Source organism: Monomorium pharaonis, chromosome 8 (genome assembly GCF_013373865.1).
Source record: "Monomorium pharaonis isolate MP-MQ-018 chromosome 8, ASM1337386v2, whole genome shotgun sequence".
Classification (NCBI taxonomy): domain Eukaryota; kingdom Metazoa; phylum Arthropoda; class Insecta; order Hymenoptera; family Formicidae; genus Monomorium; species Monomorium pharaonis.
In genome coordinates this window covers 7,474,484-7,497,201 of record NC_050474.1, presented here as the reverse complement: position 1 = coordinate 7,497,201, position 22,718 = coordinate 7,474,484, and the positions used below count along the sequence as shown (strand labels likewise).

At 39.4% G+C, this 22,718-nt stretch overlaps 4 protein-coding genes across 14 annotated transcripts in view; 3 read left to right on the top strand and 1 right to left on the bottom strand.

Annotated features, from left to right (window-relative positions):
• The first annotated feature begins 312 nt into the window (after positions 1–312).
• LOC105835670 (DENN domain-containing protein 1C) lies at positions 313–3,771 on the top strand. 4 transcript variants are annotated; one of them, XM_012679152.3, is made up of 4 exons: positions 317–1,320; positions 1,811–2,020; positions 2,360–3,176; positions 3,469–3,771. In XM_012679152.3, the coding sequence occupies exons 1-3, from the start codon at positions 1,245–1,247 to the stop codon at positions 3,139–3,141; spliced, it is 1,068 nt and encodes a 355-aa protein (XP_012534606.1). In that variant the 5' UTR covers positions 317–1,244; the 3' UTR covers positions 3,142–3,176; positions 3,469–3,771. The 4 variants fall into 4 exon arrangements, with proteins under 4 accessions (XP_028045941.1, XP_028045940.1, XP_012534606.1 ...); XM_028190140.2 differs by lacking the exon at positions 3,469–3,771 and having other exon boundaries at positions 313–1,320; positions 2,435–3,288; XM_028190139.2 differs by lacking the exon at positions 3,469–3,771 and having other exon boundaries at positions 313–1,320; positions 2,429–3,288.
• On the bottom strand, positions 3,508–6,240 carry LOC105835672 (40S ribosomal protein S24). Of its 2 annotated transcripts, XR_003625644.2 has the most exons (5): positions 6,131–6,240; positions 5,686–5,754; positions 5,278–5,601; positions 4,556–4,631; positions 3,508–3,624 (listed from the first exon to the last, which is right to left on the bottom strand). XR_003625644.2 is itself a non-coding variant. In XM_012679156.3 (4 exons), the coding sequence occupies exons 1-4, from the start codon at positions 6,131–6,133 to the stop codon at positions 3,622–3,624; spliced, it is 399 nt and encodes a 132-aa protein (XP_012534610.1). In that variant the 5' UTR covers positions 6,134–6,240; the 3' UTR covers positions 3,508–3,621. The 2 variants fall into 2 exon arrangements, 1 of the variants encoding a protein (XP_012534610.1); XM_012679156.3 differs by lacking the exon at positions 4,556–4,631.
• A 2,239-nt stretch (positions 6,241–8,479) lies between these two features.
• Positions 8,480–15,697, top strand: LOC105833773 (dnaJ homolog subfamily A member 4). Of its 4 annotated transcripts, none has more exons than XM_012675747.3 (5): positions 8,480–8,636; positions 11,005–11,185; positions 11,538–11,832; positions 11,913–12,252; positions 12,333–15,697. In XM_012675747.3, the coding sequence occupies exons 2-5, from the start codon at positions 11,054–11,056 to the stop codon at positions 12,760–12,762; spliced, it is 1,197 nt and encodes a 398-aa protein (XP_012531201.1). In that variant the 5' UTR covers positions 8,480–8,636; positions 11,005–11,053; the 3' UTR covers positions 12,763–15,697. The 4 variants fall into 4 exon arrangements, with proteins under 4 accessions (XP_012531201.1, XP_036146622.1, XP_012531202.1 ...); XM_036290729.1 differs by lacking the exon at positions 8,480–8,636 and adding an exon at positions 8,740–9,134; XM_012675748.3 differs by lacking the exon at positions 8,480–8,636 and adding an exon at positions 9,137–9,251.
• Positions 15,698–15,846: 149 nt separating this feature from the next.
• The window catches only part of LOC105829932 (polyhomeotic-proximal chromatin protein), a 260,143-nt gene continuing 253,271 nt past the window's right edge, over positions 15,847–22,718 (top strand). For 3 of the 4 annotated variants that reach the window (XM_036290724.1, XM_036290723.1, XM_036290725.1), the window contains exon 1: positions 15,847–20,262. In XM_036290724.1, the coding sequence (XP_036146617.1) occupies positions 18,995–20,262 (1,268 nt within the window). In that variant the 5' untranslated portion in view covers positions 15,847–18,994. The remainder of the gene's footprint in view (positions 20,263–22,718) is intronic. The other variant, XM_036290726.1, reaches the window with a different exon arrangement.

The window sequence follows — 22,718 nt, the reverse complement described above, 5'->3', positions numbered from 1 at the left end:
ATAGTTCGTTATTTCTGCTGAACATGTTTTCATTTTATGATAAGGATGCGTTTCTTCCTCAGAATGATCTCGTTCTGGGTGTTCTAGACCAGGGATTCCCAAAATATGGGTCGCGAACTATTAGTGAGTTACGAAAAATTTTTCAGCTATGACAGAAATCGAAATGAATCATTAAATTCCTTGTATATGATAATAATATGCTTTGATGCAACAAAAAATATTATTAATAGAAATAAAAAATTCTGTATACCTCATATTTTTAAAAATAGATTTATATATAAAATCATATTTAATAAAAAGTTAAACAATAGGAGTATGAAGTTATATGTATAGTTACACTAGGGGCCGTCACGCGCTACGTGTTTACTTGATGCGAGACACTACGGTGTCTCTTGATAAATAAATAATTTATTTTCCTCCTGCTTTTTCATAATCCTTAAAGCTAGATGAGTGAACGTTTGTCGTTTTAAAAAATAGGTCGCAATCTACATAAGCTTAAAAACTTTGTTCTATTCATAAACTGTCCCAAGATTTTCCTAAACCGATCTGAATTTAAAGTTAGTATAACATGTTCAAATTTGTACATGAATTACAACGTAGATATTATAAAGAAATAGTATCTATGATCTTATTTTGCGAAGCGTTAGTTGTAAATCTAAAATTGTTAGAGCAATACCAACTAATGACAAAAGATATAGCTTATTTTTATAAAAACAAGAAATATTAAATAGTGAAACATTAAATGGAAATCAGGTTCTCCTAATATTAAACGCGCGGACAAGCGTAACAGTGGAAATCGTATAAACCGTGAATTACCAACGAACAAACGGGTAATCAATTGATAGCCCGTTTTAGGCCGGCCACTCAGTCCAACCCACAGCTGAGTAATAGTGGATAAGCGTATATAATTTACGTTCATACGTAACGCGGCACAATAGCGTCGTGCCGTAGCTACAGGTTCACGGAATAAGTGACTGTTGATCTTGCCGCTGCGAGCTTCGGATTCCCTTGTTATAAGTTTACATATTGTGAAAAAATAACGGTGGTGAACCTATTGAGAGATTGAGATTAGGACGAGCACAACAAGACTGATGCTGTTTACGTTAGCGTGCCCAGTTTGATTTCTTGATAAAATTGTGCCACTAACAAGATAGTCATGCCATGTACTTCCGCCGGAGGATATATAAAACCGCACGCGCGTCTACACCCGCACGCAGAGTAGTGTTGTTTGTCCGATTGCAAAAATGCGAGCACTCTCAAGCGTCTTGCTGTTGCTTCTCATCTGCCAGCTTGCTACGTCGACACCGATTTTCGATAGAGGTTGTGTACACTGTAGTTGTTTACAAGTGCTAAATAAATTGACTTCTGGTATAAAAGAGAATCAAGTGTGGGATTGAATAATTAATATTGTAGTTGAATTATTTTTAAATTCTTTAATCTCTTGAAACAAATTTTATCCCAGATTCTTCCAAAAAAGATAAGAATGGATGTAGAAATGCAGCTTCCGGTTCCAGAGAGAAATAAATTTAGTACATTGTTTTAAATTTATTGTAAAAATAAGTGAAGTATCGTTAAGCAAAGAGCTATATGAGACTTATAACATTAAAATAAGTATATTATATTTGTGATTAACTATTCAGAATCCTAAATTAAGCCTATTTTTACAAAATTATATAAATTATATAATTATATAAATTAAAAAACATTACAAGTCTGCGGTGAAACTGTACTGCTCGATTGTAATGGCCACTGTTAGAAATATTGTTTTATCAATTTTCGATATTTTGTTCAATCCAAATATTTGCCGTAGATGGAACAGGTTTTCGTGGCCGATCAACTGGATTCGGTGAAACAATACGAGATTGGTTCAAAGTACTCAAGGATCGAATCGTGGGAAAATGGCGAGAGTGGTTCGGAGGAGACAGTCCAGCCCCAAATTTCACACCGCAGGATATTTTGAACATCGATAAGACCATAGAAGGTCGTATATCGGGCTACCCAGGCATTTTTGTAGATTTATGTAAGCAAAATTTGATAATATGAAACTTGGAATCTGTATACGTAGCATTCCTTTTTAATTTTTCGTTGCAAAGGTTTCTCGTACTGCGCTGGATGTTAAATCACGTGTTTATGCTTCGCTACGAAATATAATTGAACATGGGTACTTATCGCGATTTCGACATTTTACGTGATGCGTCACTCACGAATGTTGTACAAGAGATACAATCAGCACTACAGCATGTAGTATTGCGTATTTGTCGTTGTCTTTCAAAGGCTTCCACGATTGCATCCTTCTAAACAATTTTAGACAATCCCAATTTAATTTTCCTATTTTTTCAATTTTTTTTTATGATAATAGCTAGGCTATCTTTTGACCCAAAACGAGATTGGGGCATCCGGATCGGTAACTGGTACATCATCCGGAAAGTTACAGGCAATGACTACGACAGTGATTCTGATGAGTGGGACATGAAACCCTTCATGCCGAATCTACCCGATTGGACGCCTGATTTCCGCAAACTTCCAACTGACATTCCTAAACGAATTCCAACTACGCCGAAAATCGAATCGACTACCTCGAGACAGTGGACGACCCAAACTGTTACTCAAACGCAATCAGTCGCAACTTCTACCGAATCGGCTGTAACTACTACTGAGGCTACCGTAACTTCTACCGAATTGATTCCACCTACTACCCAGTTAATTACAACTTCAAATTGGCCCATTGTTGAGCCGACGTCATCTGAAGAAATTCTAACTTCTAGTGAATCTGTTGTAACGAATAGTGAACCGGTTACAGTGTCTACTGAATCTACGTCAACATCTACCGAATCAATAATTATTGGAACAACTGTTCCATCCATTGAGACTAATGTGCCTTCCTTCGAATCGATATCATCCACTGAGCCTGCTTCGACTTCTGTTAAATCAATCGAAACATCTACTAAAATCACTACTGAAGAAGCAGTTATGACGTCCACTGAAGAATTAATTGCTATTACTACTACTGAGTCACCTACAACGTCTACCGAATTAATCTTACCTGTCCTCAATAAGCGAGTAGAAGACAATGAAACCATCAATAAGCCACGTATTACGACAAAGAAACCTCGTCCAGCATCTGCCGAAGTCATAATGTGAAATAAATTACCCATCATCAGGAAATAAATTCAGGTGTACGTCTTAAATTTTTTTGAAGTTTTTAAGTAAATCAATTTTAAATAAATATTAATTAGACATACACATATTAATACAATATTAATACAATAAAAATATTAATACAAAAAAGGTAAATTAACCAAAAAATAATTGATACTTTGATTAAAATTTGTAAATATAGTTATATATAAATAAATTCTAGAAAAAAATTAAATCTTTTAAATATTAGTTGTTTCATGCAAATAATATGAAATTTTAAACATAGTTTTTGTTGAATTAATTAAATATAGTAAATTCTTTTAATGACAGGTATTTTCACGAGATGTCAAGAGAAATGTAACAAATAGGTTTTCATCAAGAAGAATACATGTTTATTCCGTAAAATTTATTATAATTACACACAGCTATTCCATAGTAAAATATAATAACTTTTACGTCGATGAGTCTTCAAGATGGCTTCTTTTACTGTAATAAAAAAAAATAATTTTGAATATATATTAAAAAAAATTTTTTTCTTATTTAAAATCAACTGTTCAACATGCACATAACAAATTTTACGATTATGTACAAATTGTTATACAAATACAATAGCGCACATATATGTATATGTAATTAACATATAAAGCATTATTTTTCTCAAGCGTATTAATTAAACATAAAAAATATATGCACTAACAAAAAATTCAATATAATTTAATATTCAATTTTAAATTACTTTAAAAATTATCTAAACGTTAATTTTTGTGCACATTCAATTAATATACAATGCGTATGTAATACAAAATGACATTTAAAATAAAATAAAATTGTTATTTTGTTAATGTATTTGTAATTCAGTGAAACCAAAGCTTTTGACTAAAGTAAGAAACTAAATTTCTAAATTAACTTTTTGACAACTTAATTGTTTATATACGTGTGTGTATATATATATATATATATATATATATATGAAATTCCATTACTTCATGATGAAAATTTGCTAATTACAGCAAAAATTTAATTTTAATTTAATAACTACAATGATATTAAATAATACATGTTAGTATTCCCTCTTAAGTTTAGAACAAAATTATTAAACAACAAAATGCAAATATAGATAAGTATGATTATGGATTTTCTAAGTCTATAAAATACTTTACATTGTCAAAGATGCTTACAATACGAAAATATAATAGCCTATGTAAAATTATTATATTTTCATATATTATTTTTAAAAAAATTAAATTTTTATGATTATGTGTTAAAATATTATAGAGTTGTGATTAGTAATATAAATAAAACAAAAATATATTGTGTATGATATTAGTATAAAATAGATGTGTAAGAAAAGTATTAGCATGCTTATACAAAAGTAACAAAGAACAAAAGTATGAAACTTAAAGATTTGCATGCTGACCCTGATTAAGCAACAAGATATTGCCCCTCCAGAAGTCTGTAGTGCAAATGATGATCTTTTTTTTCTATTTCCTTCCCTAGAATGTGAATAAGAAGCGTATACCACCGTAACATGCACAAGACATTAGACCAGACAAAAATTTATTTCTGATTTATCCACGATTTTTATTATATTATCAATAAAAATATTAAAAAAATGTTTTCATTACTTCTTATAATCTATTATATATCACGAAACTATTGAACTATGAAGAATATAAAACCTTTAAACTAATTAAATTTTTAAAAAATTTTGCTAAAACGTGATTATTTATCACATATTTATAGTTATTTGTTTTATAATATTGCAAATTTAATTGTATTTTGTAAAGAAATTTATTATCAAATACAGATTATTTAATTTTATTGACTGTAGTACTGCATTAACATTAGTAATATTACCTAAATAAGACTAAGAAGATATAATTTAAAGTCAATTATAATTTTGATATGAGATTTAAGCCAAAACCCATAATTAAAAAGAAACATTATTTCAACATGCAGAAGATATTTAGAAACATTCAAGAGAATGCTTTTATAGTGAGAAGCATTCAAGAGAAAGAATAAAGATTGGAAAGACTAAATAACAAATTTTTACAATGTTATAACATTAATTCGAGTAATAGAACAAAAAATATAGTCATATATTTATGTAAAAAGTACACTTAATATTATTTTGCTTACCTTTTTAGACGCTGCTCCAACCTTGCTCTTCTTGGTACCCCTGACTTTCTTCATTCTGTTTTTGCGTTCTTTTCGCTGTTTCCTGGTTTGTTTTTGTTTTTCAAAGAGACCATGCCTTGCTAATCTGTATTTAGGTTCAAATTTTTTTGCGTAGTCCAAGGTATCATAGATAAGTGCAAACCCAGTAGATTTGCCACCACCAAAGTTGGTGTGGAAGCCAAACACAAAGACAACGTCTGGCGTTACTTTGTACATTTTAGCTAATTTCTCACGTATCTCGGTCTTACGAACCGATGGTTGGCCAGGATGGATTACATCTACAACCTAGAAAATGAAATGTATAAATTCTTTACATCTCGTCACTGTTAATTATAGATTGAAAAATATAGATACTCAATTCACACACACCATTTGTTTTCGGCATAGTAGCCGATTAGTCATGAACTTTCTCGTTCTGATAGTAGCTGTACCTTCCGTCTGTAAGTAACAATTAAGACAGATCTTTTTTATTTACATGTTAAGTTATTCATTAAAGATCTTAATGGGTAATCACAATAGATTGAAAAGAATGCTGCAAACCGGCAAAGATAAATAAAAAAAAATAACAAAATTTTGGTTTACATAGTTTTGCCGTCTATTATCTTGCAAAGCGTCATAAATAATTATAAAGATGCATTCTCTTTTGAGGTTATATCACGTCGTGTTTGATTAGTTTTGTAATTCACAATTGAGCGCTTATCCAACGTGATATACACGACACGTATTTGATTAGATGCCATTATTCAAGATTTAATCGAACGTCGCACGTCTCGCTGTATGATTATCGCAGAATTCTTTGATACAAGTTACATACCATTTTGATCGGTTACCGTACCGCTTGAGAAGAGAGGCGTGAGAAGCCATGCAAGGCAGGGTTGCCAGGTTTTAGATACATCAATGCGCCAGTCCTGGCAACCGAATGCGCCACATTGCGCCAGTCCTGGCAACATTTTTGCACCAAAACGTTTGAAAACATTTTAAAAGCATATTACAGGACAGATTTTTAACAATACTCATTTCATGGAACTAAAAAGATTTTAATCGTAAATATTCTATTATTTTGTGTACTTCTATTATGTTATCTAAAAAAACTGAATAAAGTTAATTAGTTAGGTAGTAGTATTACAGTTAAATCGATATTTTTTAATTGACAAGAATGCGAATGTGCGAAGAAAAGAAAACGAGATTTTATTTCTCTATAAAAGTATATTTTAATCATGCATCTTATTCTGTAGCATATTCTATAATTTATTTTGAACTACAAAAGTTTGTAGTTTTGTCAACATTATTATCTTCATTCACAGCCTCTACGATATACATATCTTCTTTATATTGCTCATCTTTAAACGCATTTGTGTTTTTACATAAATACATATGTTTATTATTAAAGTTTTCCAACATTTGCTGTGTGCAAACAAAATTTCTACAACAAAATTGGTTTGCATAACAATGTGACTTAATCATGAGTAGTGCATTTAACATTTCAGTTGCCATTCTGTTTCTCATTTTGTCCTTTGATGCATTCATAACACTAAAGACCCTTTCGACCGCTGCATTTGACATTGGCAAAGTTAGAATTTTCAAAACATATTGTGCTATTGTATTAAAAGCTAAAAAATTTCCAGCATTCTTATGTTGTGCTACAATAGGCCAAAAACTAAAACTACTTTCAAATATATTATTTCCGTATAAAAAATTCCAGTTAACATTAATTAATGAATTGTATTCAACTTCAGCTGTACTCAAATCATTTGCATTAATAAATATATCAATAAAGGGAAGATCACAAAATTTTGGTCTGGTAGTGTTAGAAAGGCAGATTTTTGGGTTTAAAAGTTGCATACCTGTAAATAAATCGTGTTACGAAAAAGCTTGTGCGGTGGCTCTAATTACTGAAAAAGAACTTAGAAAAACTTAAATATAAAAGAACTCTGTATTACAAAATCGTTGCGTCGTCTGGTGGCAGTCGGACCAATTAAAAGTGGCCCCCTGATGATGGCCAGTCTCTGATTACAGAGTCTCTATACGCGACGTCGTCGCGCTGACATCTGCTGGAGCCCTTAGGAGCCATAATTACGCCAAATTTTATTTTTATGGAGCCACAATTGCGCCAAGCGCCAAATTTTAAATTTTGTGCGCCATTTTGACCTATCAAGGAGCCACATTGGCGCAATTGCGCCAGACCTGGCAACCCTGATGCAAGGAAACGCGTGGCGTCATCTATGATTATGACAGATCGCACGACAGTGATGACATCCGCGTATTTTTAAATAATTACAAATTTTGTATCTAATTTTCGTTTAAACGATCTGGTAATAAAAATTTGGAACTAGTATCTGAGCTAGTTTTTAGAAATATTAGCAAAAGTTCCGAAAATTTTCAAATCATTTCTTAATCGATAATAGCGACGAACTTAAATATAAACAATAAATCCAGATAGCACAAAGATGAACAGAAATTCATAGATGTCATTTTAAATAATGCTTGCAGAAGCTAGTAGAAAACAAATACTTGAAGAATTCTTATCCCCATAATAAATAGAAGTAATGCAATTAAAAAATGTTGCGTTTTTTTAAATTAATTACTTCTAATTTTATTGTGGGAATACATTAGCAGGATTACCTGCATAAATATGTATGTTTATAAAACTAATTTAGCCTTAATTTATTTGCGTTAATTTTTTTAATGCATATATTCGGTAATTTGCAAGAAGTTGATAAAACAGCGACAAATGACTTATTATTCTATCTCTCTCTTTCCTCATCTTTTACCATCGGGATCTTGTTTAATGTTTCCATTTTCTGCCAGCTGGGGACGCGTTTCATCTCCATTACACAAAAATCTTTGCTTGGGATAGACAATTGGCAGTCCAGACTTCTATAGTCAAAGGTTGATCATAGTGCTTTCGAACGTGTTTGAACGTAACCGTGAAACAAACAAAAAAGAAAGCTGAAAAGGCATGCTTTTTAGAAAAAGAGAGAGAGAGAGAGAGAGAGAGAGACACGCATGGTGTCTACCATGAAACTACATGATCGGCAGGGCTCGCGACGCCATGCGCGTAGCGCTTCCGCCAACGTCGGCAGCCGATTGGCGCTTGGCTCGGGTACGACGACGTTTTGACCACTACCGTTCCAGGAAGTTTCGAGAAACCACACAGGCGGCAATATCGGCAGAGGCGACGTGGGCGCACACACCACACTCGCTCAGTTCAGTACGTGAAACGTTGTAACGTGGACGCGCGGGGAGACCGATCATCGAGCGTTCGTGCGAAACGTGCGCGGTCATCCTTCATAGCGACACCCGCCTCGTCGTTTACGCAGGTAAGTCCGTGCCGCGGATCGTTGCTGGATCCTTTTTTCGTTAAACACGGTGAGGGAGGAAGCGAGTCGTTCATCGATTTAACGGTAATTCGGCCGAACGGCAGCTCGGCAACGAGCGAGTGAGCGAATGAACAGAGTCGCGCGATTGATCGATCGGTCCGCCCGCGATTTCTGTCTTTCCCGAAGGCGAAGACCGCGGTGGTGTGCTCGCGCGAGGCGTAGACGCATCCGGAACTTCCCGGAACTCCGCCGTCCCGTCCACGGTCTCTCTCTCTCTCTATTAATCTCCTTAGCTCTCTCTTTCTCTTTCCTGCGATCCAGCTCTTCGTGGAACGGTTACCGAAACTAGCGGAGGGGTGTGGGAGGAAGAGGAAGAGGAGGAGGAGGAGGAGGAGGTGGTGGTGCCTTGGCGGACGGTCGAAGGTTGCGCGGCGATATATTTCGCATGAGATTGCACGTCGACGGATCACGGAACGAAGCAGTCGCGCTAATCGCCAGGCGAGTACTCGCGTTGCGAGAGCGAGTTCGCAAAGAAAGATGGTGGAAGCCAAGTAACCTGGCTATCGAGTTTGCGTGCACGCTTGCCTGACTCGTGTCGATTAACGATGCGCCGAGGTAACAGCTATAGGAGAAAGAAAAAGAGGAAGAGAGGGAAGGGAAGAAAGGAGGAAATGCGCTTAACGAAGACACACTTTTGTTGCGTCAGACATAGGGACACTCGTCGTCGCGAGCGGTCTAGCAAAAAACTTCTCTTTATGCCGTATCACCGATCTCGTCGTGAACCTACCTAACCGTGCGTAGCTACACGGAAGGCTCTAGAAAGGCACGGAGAGAGGCGGTTTCTTTGTTCACGAAGCGTCTACGACACCCGCCTCGCTTTTTAAAGCGCTTCGCTCGCTGGTCTATTCAATCGTATACTCCCAGGCCTGGAGCACAAACGCCATTTTGAAACTCGCACGAGTCCCGCATGGGTGCTAAGCCGCAATCGGACTAGAGGCTTGGGACTGTGATAAGATTGGAATTTCCGCCGGTCGAAGCTAGTGTGTTTACCAAACTTGACATTGATTTTTTTTTTTCGGATTGGTGAAATGCCAGTCCAACTTTAAATCTCTAGTCCGGTTACGGCTTTGCGTTTCTTGGATTCCACGGGCACACTCGCAAGAATTTTGCTTTTTTCCCTTTTTTTTTCCTCGATATTATTCTTCGCTCGTTGAGTAACGGTTGAGTAATAAGTTCGATTTAAAAACTCAACGTTAGGAAGTTTACTTACTGAGACTACTTCGGTACTTGTTATTGCGCTTTATATAACAACTTGTGTGCATGTTAATTTTAATAGTTGTAAGAACGACTTAAAGTTGCGCATAATCGTATATTCACGGTCTGACCATATTTGAATTTATGAGTATCAAGTCTGGAGTGTACTTATGCAACGTTACAAAAATGATACATACGTTTTTAGAGTTCATGAATTAATTATGAACTAAACTTGGCAACCTTTTCGATCGCATATGTCGCAACATATCCGCTACTTTAACAATGTATCACGAATAGGGTACATTTTCTAATTCTCCAATGTCATTTTGTCAAATTAAATGCGTTTGAACGGAATTCATTGTGCATTGTCTGAGTGTGTACTACTAGAAAAAAAACTAATGAATTTGGGGAAATTCATTGAATGTTACTTTTAAATTCTATTTTTTATAAGAATTTGGTTTTTTTCTTCTCAATAATACAAATTGTCAATTAACGATAAATATGATATACACATCATATACATTTTTGCATGAATTGCAAGTTTTTATTTAAAAAATCAGTGGCAGTAAAAGACAACACACTGTTTTAAATTTGCAGTGCATGTTTGAACATGTTTTATATTCTGTATATTTAGTGAGCAAGATTATTGCGGACAAATTGTCATGCAGTTTGGATCATATTATTTCTTTTCATTATTTTCTGAAATTTAATATTCTTTAAAACTCAAGTAACTTTTCTTTGTATGATTAAGGAATATTTAAAGATATATAAATAAATAAAATAAATTTATTTTAAAGTTGCATTTAAAAAATTTTCTAATTTTACTAGAATTTTAACATTTCTGGGAAATAAAAACTGAAGAATTCTTTCATTACAAAATGTGTTCATGTGTACACACTGATTATTTTAAAGAAATATAAAATTTTTATCTAACAATTATTTTCATATAACGAAAGTTGTTTCAGTATCCAACAGTGCATTAACGCTTGTATTTTTTTTACATTACCATTGTTTTATATGAAAATGTACTTACAGTAACACTCTAGAATTAATAGCAGTGTTAAACATTAATTAATGTTAATTTATTTTTAATTGTATTTTTCTTTATTTTCAGCAACAGAAGTGTTTTTAATATAATACAATCCACTTAACTTGCTGTGAAAATGGTTAAGGAGACAACATTTTATGACGTATTAGGCGTGAAGCCTGGATGCTCGCAGGAAGATTTGAAAAAGGCCTATAGAAAGCTTGCTCTGAAATATCATCCCGATAAAAATCCTAATGAAGGCGACAAGGTCTGTCTTTTTTAATGTTTCATCTGCAATTATATTTTTACTATCTTTGTTTACAATTTGAGTTTTTCATAGAACTCAAATTTTTTTACTACTCCAAGCTTTTAAAGAATTAGAAAAATGAAGGTTACTTTTTAAAAATTTTATTACATTATTATATAATTTTTTAACTCAAATGTTGAAATCTTTTATATGCAGATGGTTTTTCTGAATTTTTATTTGACAAAAATTGAAATTTGACTAGTGAAATTTTACTTGTGCTAAAAATGACTCAAATTATGGAGAGTTAAAATTTGAAATATCGATTACGTATAATAAAATCTAATATTTACAAAATGTCGCATATATGTTTTAGTTTAAGCAAATTTCTCAAGCGTATGAAGTATTATCGAACCCCGAGAAGAAGCGTATCTACGATCAAGGTGGCGAGCAAGCTTTGAAAGAAGGTGGCATGGGAGGTAGTGGTTTCTCTTCCCCTATGGATATCTTCGACATGTTCTTTGGTGGAGGATTTGGTGGACGAGGTAGGAGGAGAGAACGTAGAGGTCAAGACGTCATGCATCAATTGTCAGTTTCTCTCGAGGAACTTTACAAAGGAACTGTGCGTAAACTTGCCCTGCAAAAGAGTGTTATCTGCGAGAAATGCGAAGGTAATGATCGTAATTCTAAAAAGATTTTATATATCTGTGTGTATCTATGGAGAAGATGACGCTTATCGTATTTCGATTAGGTGTCGGTGGAAAGAAAGGTTCTGTTGAACAGTGCTCGACGTGTCATGGTTCTGGATTGCAAGTACAAATTCAGCAGTTAGGTCCGGGAATGTTGCAACATTTACAGACCATGTGCGCAGATTGCAAGGGGCAGGGAGAACGTATCAATCCTCGTGATCGTTGCAAGTACTGCAACGGAAAAAAGACTATTAGAGATAGAAAAATACTTGAGGTTCACGTTGATCCGGGTATGGTTGACGGTCAGAAGATTGTTTTCAGTGGCGAAGGTGATCAGGAGCCGGAGTATGAACCTGGCGATATAGTTATTCTTCTCGAAGAAAAAGATCATGATGTATTCAAGTTAGTGATATTTCTATGGAATATTTATTGGCTTGTCATTTGACTCGGTTATTGATGTGTTGTGATCAATTAAATTACAGGCGTTCGAGGAACGATTTGATTATGCGAATGCAACTAGAACTCGTAGAGGCATTATGTGGATTCCAGAAAGTTATTCGTACCTTGGATGGTAGAGATCTAGTGATTACCTCTCTTCCCGGTACTGTGACAAAACATGGCGACTTGAAATGTATCTTGAACGAGGGCATGCCGATCTATAAGGATCCATTTACACATGGCAGGCTTATAATACAATTTATAGTAAATTTTCCGAAAAGCATAGAACCATCGCTTATCCCATCGTTGGAGCAGTGTTTACCGCCGAGGGAAGAGGTTATAATTCCAGACGGTGCCGAAGAGTGCTTACTTACTGACTTGGATCCCGAGCAGGAGCAAAGGCGGAGAGATACGAGACAAGCGTATGAGGAGGACGAAGGCGGCCCATCGCGAGTCCAATGTGCCACACATTGATTTGATTACACTAACCCTGTAATGAACATAGCCGTTTCTTTCATTTCGAATTCTCTGTCCCATTCGCTTGATTCTGTATCACGCTAAAGAAACAACCTGGATGTATACGCGAACATTAATGAGCGAAAAAAAAGTTGAATTCAGTTTGGATATGCACGAAAAGCAGTAAGTAACGCAAAAGTATTGCAATTCAATAATCAATATTCTTTAGTTTTACTTTTATGCGAAAAATTATACGATTTTAAAAGCAAATAATTATCATTCACCATCTTTGTTAATGCAGTCCAAGAATTATAATTTTGGATTTGAAATTGAAATGTATTAGTGTTCATGCCTACTGTCGTTTTTACTTTTTAGTTTATAACTGTTTTCTCATAGTGTGCGACGCTTGCGATATAGGAATGAGACTAATTTGAGATTTAAAAAAATTTTTAAATCATTCGTAATCATGGACAATGAAAATATTGACCGATTAGATAATACTCTTAATATTGTGTATATTTGTTACAATTATAAATTTATGCCAATGAATACCAATTATATTTTAATACTTAAAACATTTATATAATTATACTTTTATACATATTATTACATATATTTGTGTACTTATAATTTTATATATTAATAGCGTTTTCGATTGGGAAAAAGTTAGTGCGCACCAGTGCATACTCAGTTTACACCAACACTGGACAAATTCCATGGGTTGCACTGAATAGTGCAAGTACAAAAGAACACGCCGAAATTTTCAGTGCCAATTATATTTTAAATAAAGTATAGGTTATATACTTATATAAAAAAATGTAACACTTACAGTGTCATTATACATTTGTTTCACACATGCCACATAATTTGTGGTTTTTGGAATTATTTTTCTAATTCTAAGAGTTGTAATTATTTCTTCTTCCTCGCTTGAACTTGAAGAAGATTCCAAAAATATCTCTAAAATATTATAAAGAGCCAAATCCAAATTGCTCATTTTGTCGAATTTGAAACAAAACATTCAAAACGATGCACTATTGTCTGCATGCATCTAATGCACTGAACTGGCACCGTCAAAATAGCTCGTGCCACTTAGTGCGCATTACGCGAGTGTCGTGCGGTCAAACGAACACGTGACACTAGCCAAGTGCGCATTGGCACTGCCAATCGAACATGCTCCTGACACTGAGTGCAGCCAGTGCATTCCAAACGAAAACGCTATAAGAATATTAGTATCTCATAATAAATTTTTAAATAGCAACTTGTACAAGTTACAAACTTTTAATAATTTTAGTCGATTTTTGTTCCTGAAAACAAGTATTGTGTGTTACGAAAAAATAGCTATGAAATGAAGAATTGGAATAGCAATACATGTGAATCAATACATTTCAATTTCAAGCTAAAAATTATATGGACAGTACAGCGCTAATAAAAAGGATCTTTGTTGTGATAAAGCGTCTTGTTAAGATGCTTTATGAGAGATGCATCTTATTGAGGTATTTTTCAGTTTATTTGAAATGTTTCTGAATAAGATGTTTTATTTTTTTTTCTCTTTTGTTGAACAGCTCGCCTATATATCCATGTTACTCTCTTTTGTAGAAGGTTATTAAAAATATGTACTTATCATTACACAATGATAAGGGATTTTAAATTTATTTAGATCTAATAAAGCTCCGATACCAATCGTTACAGAATAATGAAAAACCATGTACTCGATCAACGCGATTGTCTCTGCTATTTGACCAATTGTATTGCTCCAATAATTAACCAGCAGCCTGACAGTGATTACTTCGTGGCTAAAAGATAGAATTAAATTTTTCGTATACATATATATTTAGTTCAATTCCATGGATTATCCGTGTACACGATTATTTCCTTCAAATATTAATAACAGCAAACTTGATTACTCCAAACGTCAAAGTCTGAAAATTGTTATCTTTTGCAGTTTTCTAGGATTTGAAATAATGATATCGAGATGTGTCAATCGATGTGAAAACGATATAAAACTACGCTTGGTTGGAAGCCTTAATGTGACGTTATCATTCGTATTAGAGATCTCGAAGAAACTTTTCAAAGTGGGACATTATTCCATATTCGTAGTATTTAATTATTTTCCAGTCGCTTTTGTATACTGGCGTGTGACGATGATGACGGAAATACATACAATTTTATTTGCTAATAATGCAAATGAAATGGGGGAATCAGGTTCCTGTGTGTGTGTGGACGATTGCGCGTATTCATAAGCAGCTTTGTGCAATTATATTGTGTCGAATCTAATAATTTTTCTCTCTTCACATTTGCCAATATTGAGATTTTATTATCTGTTTTATCAAAATCAGTGGTTGTCATGTCGACATGGCCAATTTCCTTACTTGAAAACTTGTGTAAGCAAAATAATCTTTTCGTAGTACGCGTATGTCTACAAGTTTACGGCTCGGGCACAGACTTTTGCGTAACGTATAAGAGAATTAACCAATCAAAGATATTTATTTCTATCCTGGGGAAGAAAATAGACGATTCTGATTGACTGATTCTCTAATGGTCTGTTCTTTCTAGCTGCACTGTTGCACTGATGCAATAAATTAGAATGAGAAAAAATATACTTGTCTTTAACTTATTGCACCAGTGTAATAGTGCAGCTAAAAAAAAAAAACAGGCCATAAGTTTGTGCTCCTGCCCTTACTCGGTCATTTTCGCCGTATCTTCATCAACGCGCATGAACAAGTGCTCTAGATAATTCATAGATCCTGTTGTACTATATTGAATTAATATACTTTCGATACACATTCACATAATTTACTGTATACACGGTCGTATTCGTCCGCAGTTACTATAGCGAATTTTAATAAATAGCCACATATGGTCTTGTAATCTTATTTATTATAGGAAAAATTGGTGATTGATGATTGATGATTAGGTACTTTTTTTGAGCGTCTCAAATAAATTTGGAACTGTACAATGAGATTATCGATTTTACGCCCTTACATAATTCGAACCCGAGATTCCTCGCATAGTTTAATTACTCGAAACACTGTTTCCTTTATATAATTTCTTTTTAATATAATTCTCGTCACACATTTAAATTGTAAGCTAACGAGATTCTTCTATTGCTAATTAAGCCTCTTTAATTTTTTGTTTTAGAAAAACGTCGCATTTTAAAACTAATTTTCAGCGGCACAAACGAGAGGACGATTTTATTATTTCGCTTGTTTTCTAAACTAATAAAAATTGAACAGCAAATAAAATTAATACAGGGTTGAAAAAAAAAATTTGAGTTTTTACGGGAATGAAATTAAAGCGGCGCAAATTTTTTCGTGTTAACAAAAAGCTTTAAATATTTGTACAATTGACCATATCATCCGATGAATACTCGTGAGTTTATAAAGTTTCGATTATTTGTCAATTTGTACTTGATCTGCGTAAGAATTTATGGTAATCGGATTTGCGAAACGTCGATTCACGAGTCGCTCGTTTCTCTTGCGATCAGTGAATGACTTATTCAGCCGTTCCGCACGAGTGAAACAGTCATCGTCATTCCACTGGAGCAAGGGGGGGGAAGAGACAGATCACGGATCTGCGCGTCCCGCGGGGACGACCGCGAGATTAACGCTCGTCCCGTCCGACGGATGGCGGCACCGTCGCCGCGATGCCTCGCGTCGGGCGCGGGTCGATGTTTTTAGCGACGTGCTTAGTGTGACGTGCGAGTGGCCCGAGAGCGACAGCCAGCCTGCCAGCCGGAGAGCTAAGCAGCCAGCCAGCCAGCCGTCGGGATGCCGCAGAGGTTTCTGGGTATGCGGTGGGAGCCATATTTTTTCAATATCAGTTACGCGAGCACGGCGTAGCGTACGGGCAGGAGCATCTGGCGGGCACGGCGTTCCGGCATTCGGTGGTGCCCGCGCGCGCGATGTCCGTGTCGGCTGGCGGTGAGTGAAACGTAAAGGACGGCGAACGCGAACCGACGCGCGGCCCGTCGCCGCGTCCGCGCCGTTACCACACGTCGTCGCTCGTCACGAAAATTTTACACGATAACATAAACCGCGCGCGGCACAGAGGCGAGCGGGGAGTAGGAGCGGGAGCAGGAAGGAAGGGGAGGAGGAGGAGGAGGAGGAGGAAGAGGTGGTGGTCCCCGTGAGAAACGGTGGAGCGCGGAGCCGCGCGCAGGTGTTCGACACGGCGAGAGGGTTAGTTAACTTAACCCGAGTTCGTGGTGTGCTGCTGCTACTGCTGGCAGTAGTAGTGGTAGTAGCAGTAGATAGGAAGCAAAGTAGTGGTGGTGATTGGTGGTGATAGTAGTAGTAGTAGTAATAGTAGTACGCGAGGAGGCAGTGGAAATGGTGTTGCCGGCGGCGGTGGTGGCGGCAACAGTGGCGGCGGCGGAGGAGGAAGAGCGGCGACGGCGGTGGTGGTGGTGGTCGTCGTGATACTCGCTGCTGGCTGCTGCCGCTGCTGCTGTGACGATGACACAGCGTCACAACACGACGCTCGTCCGTCCGTGCGCCGCGATTTAACCCGAATCCGTCGCGAATTACGCCACCGAGCGGCGTGCCAAAGGTGTGTGTGCGCGCGCGCGCTCGCGCGTGCGTGCGTGTGTGTGTCTCTCCGCGCGCGCGCGTGTGTGTATGTACGTGTGTGTGTGTGTGTGTTTTTTTCCCCTCTTTCGTGAACGGCGTGCGCGTTCGCGCGCCGTATTTACCGATCGAGCGAGAGCGGCCGACTTCGGGCGCCGACTCGAGCCGAGTCCGCCGCGATTAAGCCGTGTGTACCCGCGCCGCGCGCGCGTACGTTCGGTCAGTGTCGAGGGAGATGGCACGCCGTACGGTCGTGCTGTCGTCGTGAGCCTCGCGGGAATCGCTGTCGCGGCTCTTTATTCCGCCGTTGTTGAATGACACAATTGAGTGCGTGCGCGCGCGCGCGTTTTTTTCCGGAGTGCGCGAGGAACGGAGTAGTATAATGTCGCACGTATAGTGGTTTGTTGTGTGAGTATAAAGCGCGGTGAGTATAAATCGGAGGATTTGAGTGCGGCGTTCGACGGACTCCCGGGTGAGCGTGGAGGAGAAGGAAGGAGGAGGTGTGTCGGAAAGGTGATCCTCGTCGATTTGCGTCGCGACGACGGGTAACGGCGGCGACTCCGGGGGCCGTCACCTTGAGTCTCGGGAGAGCGAGACCTTGTCTGTCCCCCCATCCCCCACCCCTCTCCCCTCCCGGCCTATCTCTCTCGCTCGCTCTCGCGCCGGAGACGTAATTCCCCGGCGATAAACAAGCGGTGGCGGAGCCGCCTACGCGCGTCGGCCGCCGGCTATGAGAGTTTCGAGTCGAGTTAGGAGCAGCAGCAACAACAGCAGCAGCAGCAGCAGCCGCGACCTTGCTGCTCGACGCCGCCGCTGCCGTGACCGCCTCGCGATCACGATGCTACGTAACGACTCGCGACGTGCGCAACGCTCGCGGCAGAGGGAATCAGCGTGGAACATGCCGCGGTTCGCAGGGGACCTTTGAACAAGCAGGAGGGGGAGAGATAGAGATAGAGAGAGAGAGAGAGAGAGAGAAGAAACGTCATCGGCCGGCCGATGCCGGCGTTTCGAATTCCGATCGCGTTCGACGACGACAGGTCGTTTGTGTGTCGTGCTGTGCGAACGGAGTTCTCGCGGGTGAAGACGTACGGAGACGTCCATCCCGTCAAGGAGGTTAGACGGCCATTGACCGGCGGCGACGGCAGCAGCGTGTAATAATACGCGCGCCGCCGGGGCCTCGTGAGCGTACGTTAGGGGAGCGGCGACTCCGTTCCCGCCGTTTTCCGAAAGGGAGGGACTGCCTGCCTGCCTGCCTGCCTGCTGCCCTAGACCTCGACCTCCCACGTTCGTGTGTCCGAGCCGCGGACGACGACGACGACGACAACGACAACCCCCGGGCCTTGCGATTGGCGTGTATATTATGTCGTGCTACGTGTCGTGCCGCGCAACGGAGGGACGCAACGGTACGCAGCAGCGGTACAACGACGACAACGTGGTTGGCGAGAGCGCGACCACCCGAGAAATCATCATCACCACTACCACCACCATCATCATCCCCCCAAGTGATTTATCGTCATTGTGCGCGTGAGAGGGGAATCGCGAGAGAACCGTGGAAGGATCGCGGAGGATGCGGCAATACTCGCCGCCGGTGTCTCCACGTAGGCGAGCTACGTGCCACGTTGTGGTGATGCCAGTGATGTCGTGGGTGTCGTCAGGGTCATCCGCCGCGCTGCTGGACCTGGACCATGGCCGGCAAGCCTGAGCAGCCGTCCACGCTCCCTGCTCCCCCGAGTCACGGCCATCAGCAGCAGCAGCAGCAGCATCATCACCATCAGCAGCAACAGCAACAGCAGCAGCAGCAGCAACAATCGCAACAAGCTCTACAGCAAAACAGCGTTCTGGTATACGTGTCGGGGGAGAACTTCGCGTACGCCACGGCGGTGGGTCAGAATGTCGCCGCGACCGCTGCTGCCGCTATCGCGGTCGGTTATCAGTCGCAGCCGCAGCAGCAGCAGCAACCGCAGCAGACGACGCAATACGGTGCCGGTATCCTGCAGCAGGCGGCGAAGGCGCAGGCGGTCACGACCACGACCTTTCCCGCCAAAACCGCCATATACCGCGCCGACGACGCGACCAACGTAGTAGGGCAAAGCAACGCCAACGTCGCCGTCACCGCCACCACTACCACCACCACCACCAGCTGCCGGCTGCTGAAGCCGTCGACACTCGAGACGGATGGCAGTCCAGCCGAAGCCAGGCATGCTCCCTCTTCCCTGGCGACGAGCAACGAGGACGAGGAGGATTACGCGATGCTGTACCGACAGAGTGCCAACCTGGCGGCGACAGCGACGGCGACCGCGACGGCGGCGTCGCGGCTCGGTGCCGGTGGTGCGGACGCGTACTCCGCGAGAATGAGCGCCGCCACGAACCCGGCCGACGTCGGCCTCCTCGGCGGTGCGGACGACGACTACGGTACCGCGGGTAGTAACGGTATCGTGCTTTCGAGCGCCGCGGGCGAGCAGCAACAGGCGGACGACAAGAGCCGGCAGCAGCAGGAGCAGCAGCAGCAGCAGCAGGCCGTTGCCTCGTCGGCGGCGACGGTGGTCGGTGTTGTTGTTGGTGACGGTGTTGGTGTTGGTGGTTCTGGTGGCTGCGACTCGGTCAGGTCCGACGAGTCGTCAACGGCGACGACCTACAGCAGCCTCAGCAGCCCCGACGAGAGTCAGGCTCATCATCATCATCATCATCAGCAGCAGCAGCAGCAAGGACAGCACGACACCGGTGGTGGTAGTGCGTGCGCGCAGCAGGCTGCGCGGCAGCAGCCGCCGTCGCGTGTCAACAATGGTAGTAACAATAATGGTGTTCAGCATAACGCGGTGGTGTTGACAATGAACGGTAGTGCGGTGGTGCAGCAGCAGCAGCAGCAGCAGCAACAGCAGCAACAACCGTCGGCGATCACCGTGCCACGTGGATGGAAAAGGATATGCACCAACGGGGTCATCATTTACATCAGGTGAGTTCTCGCGTCATATATTATCGTATTTGTCATTGGTGATCGATCGGTGGTTCTCGTCTATCTCGAAGGTGCCAGTGTTCCAAACGTTCCAAATGTTCCAAACGATACAGCAACGCGACAGTTAATGTGATTAATATAATGTAGTTAACATGTTCTGAAAATACGTTCAATCTGATTACTCGTAAGGAGTAACATTAATTTGTCCGTAAGTAGACAGTTTTTCAATCATTTCTCAATACCCCCTCCCCCCTTTTTTTTAAAGATTCCCTCCGGAACAGTCACTCAAAAAAAAGGAGCAAATTAAATTCACCTTTTGAGAATTGTCACCACCGGTGACAATGAGACTCTTGTAATCTCATTTCAAATTCTCTTGATTTTTTTCTAACGTTATGACTCAGTGCGGTGACGCAGGTCGATAATCACTGGCTTGATGCTTGCGTAACGCGCATATGCCCGAAACGTGGCACGTCGATTCTTCGAAAAAAAAAAAAAATTCCACGACGCTCTCGTGACGGCGCGGGCCCCCGTTTCTTCTTGTTTCATGAAAATGGGCTCGAGGAGAGACGTTTGGAGTTAATTCTCTGAGCCGGGCCACGCATTAGCGGACGCTTTTAATTCGCCGGCTTAAACGGTGCCGACCGACAGCTCGAGGCACATCGACCCGAAATTAAAACGCGTGTAGCCTACGTTTCGCTAATGGAATTAAATTACGTCCAGTTTAAACGTACTACTCGAGTGCGGTATAAATCTAGTAAAAACGAATGAACGTCGAAACATCGGTGTGATTGCCGTGCCGCGAAAATTAATTGACTTGTAGAATTTAAATAGAAAAATTAATAGTGCATGGAACTATACGGAATTCTAAAACATATAAAGTGACGTCTTATATCAAATGGGACGTTTTCTAAAATTGTCTTATATATTTCATTAACCGATTGCGAGTCTTAGAAAAAATGTTTATAATATTTAATGTGTATAAATCTCAATTATGGATCCGCGAAATTAACTGTATGTTAATATATATTAATGTACAATAATGTATTATAATGTATGTTATTTGTATGTTTAGTGCATTAAGTACAATCTATTAGGCTAAGAATATCATAATTTTAAGAAATTAAATATGTGTAGAGAACTTATTAGAGAGATTATTAGTGGTAACTTTTTTGCTTTTTTCTCTGACATTGGAAATAATTTTATATTACAATAATGACAAACAATTTAAAGAATATATGGAAATTTTTACAATTAGTACTTATGTGTTTGTAAAACATTTAGGATCGGTTGTTTCAACTTCTTGGTAAACTTATCTACCAGGTAAGCATTTGTCTATCTTCATTTCTTTTTTTAAATAAATAAAGACAAGCATATATTTACCTGATACGTAAATTTACCAAGAAGTTGGAACAACCGGCTCTTAACTTTGCAAATTTGATCTGTAATTTAAGACCGATAATTAGCACCGTCATCCCTCCTCTTTGTTACTTAAAGTTTATTTATTGAAAAATAAATAAAAGAATTTTGCGGCAATTTTTCGAACTTTGGAATAAAAATTTTTTCAATAATACAATAATTTTTTAAGAATTCAAGACAGCATTCTAACAATAAAGTAGTTGAATTCAAGCCGATTCCGAAAAAAACAAGTTATAATCAGTTTTCTTCTAACGCAAACAAAGTATAAAGTAGCTGCTACTTGTATATATATCTTTGGATCTTTATTTCTTAAAGGTCAGAATTTTCCCGAAATTTGCATTTAGAATTTAGGGTTAATTATACATTGAGAATCGGAAGTCTCGCAATTACATAAATCTGAAAGTAGAGTGGACTCGGTGAAATTACGCTGTTTCCAATCATTGGAAGTTCTCGAAGGCAATCGAAACGCGGAACGCTCCGAGCGGAAGTAACGTGTTATTTGTTTCATTTCACGCTTGTGCACGCACGCGACGCATCAAAAAATAGCACGTAGCGCTTCGTCAACTCGTGCTCCATCGTCCAAGTTTAGATTCAGTCAGCTGTTCGGCTAGATCTCAGAAGGGCCATGAGGGCCACGACTCTTTGTAATCCGATCATGTCCAAAAAAAAATACACGACTTTTGGGTCTACTGCGACTTTACATCGTCTTTCCCGTCGCCGGGAAAGCCTAGAAGGTGTCTTTTTTCGTTAGTTTTCATTGTACTTTTACGGCTTTTTTGAAATATCGGTCGGAGGTCGCTTTCATCTCTTTTTGCTGCTACCTAATTCTTATTTTCTGCTTTTATCGAGGTGCGTTTACCTATATTTCGTAGCTTTTTTTGCGACGTTTGGAATACAAAGGCACGCTCGCTCGAAGTGTGCACGTGGCAAGAATATTATTTAGACGAAAATGAAAGATACTGATGTGCAGATAATATTGTGGAGTCACGCTTTAGCCTCTAATGGATTCTTCTGTTACATTCATCTTCCCTCTCTTTTAT

Excerpts from the sequence above, each read along its gene's own strand:
- LOC105835670 (XM_012679152.3), top strand. The coding sequence starts at position 1,245 with ATGCGAGCACTCTCAAGCGTCTTGCTGTTGCTTCTCATCTGCCAGCTT. Across the intron at positions 1,321-1,810 it reads GACACCGATTTTCGATAGAG|ATGGAACAGGTTTTCGTGGC; the intron begins GTTGTGTACACT and ends TATTTGCCGTAG. Across the intron at positions 2,021-2,359 it reads AGGCATTTTTGTAGATTTAT|CTAGGCTATCTTTTGACCCA; the intron begins GTAAGCAAAATT and ends TTATGATAATAG.
- LOC105835672 (XM_012679156.3), bottom strand. Across the intron at positions 5,602-5,685 it reads TACTATGCCGAAAACAAATG|GTTGTAGATGTAATCCATCC; the intron begins GTGTGTGTGAAT and ends TTCATTTTCTAG.
- LOC105833773 (XM_012675747.3), top strand. The coding sequence starts at position 11,054 with ATGGTTAAGGAGACAACATTTTATGACGTATTAGGCGTGAAGCCTGGA. Across the intron at positions 11,186-11,537 it reads ATCCTAATGAAGGCGACAAG|TTTAAGCAAATTTCTCAAGC; the intron begins GTCTGTCTTTTT and ends TATATGTTTTAG. Across the intron at positions 12,253-12,332 it reads AAAGATCATGATGTATTCAA|GCGTTCGAGGAACGATTTGA; the intron begins GTTAGTGATATT and ends ATTAAATTACAG.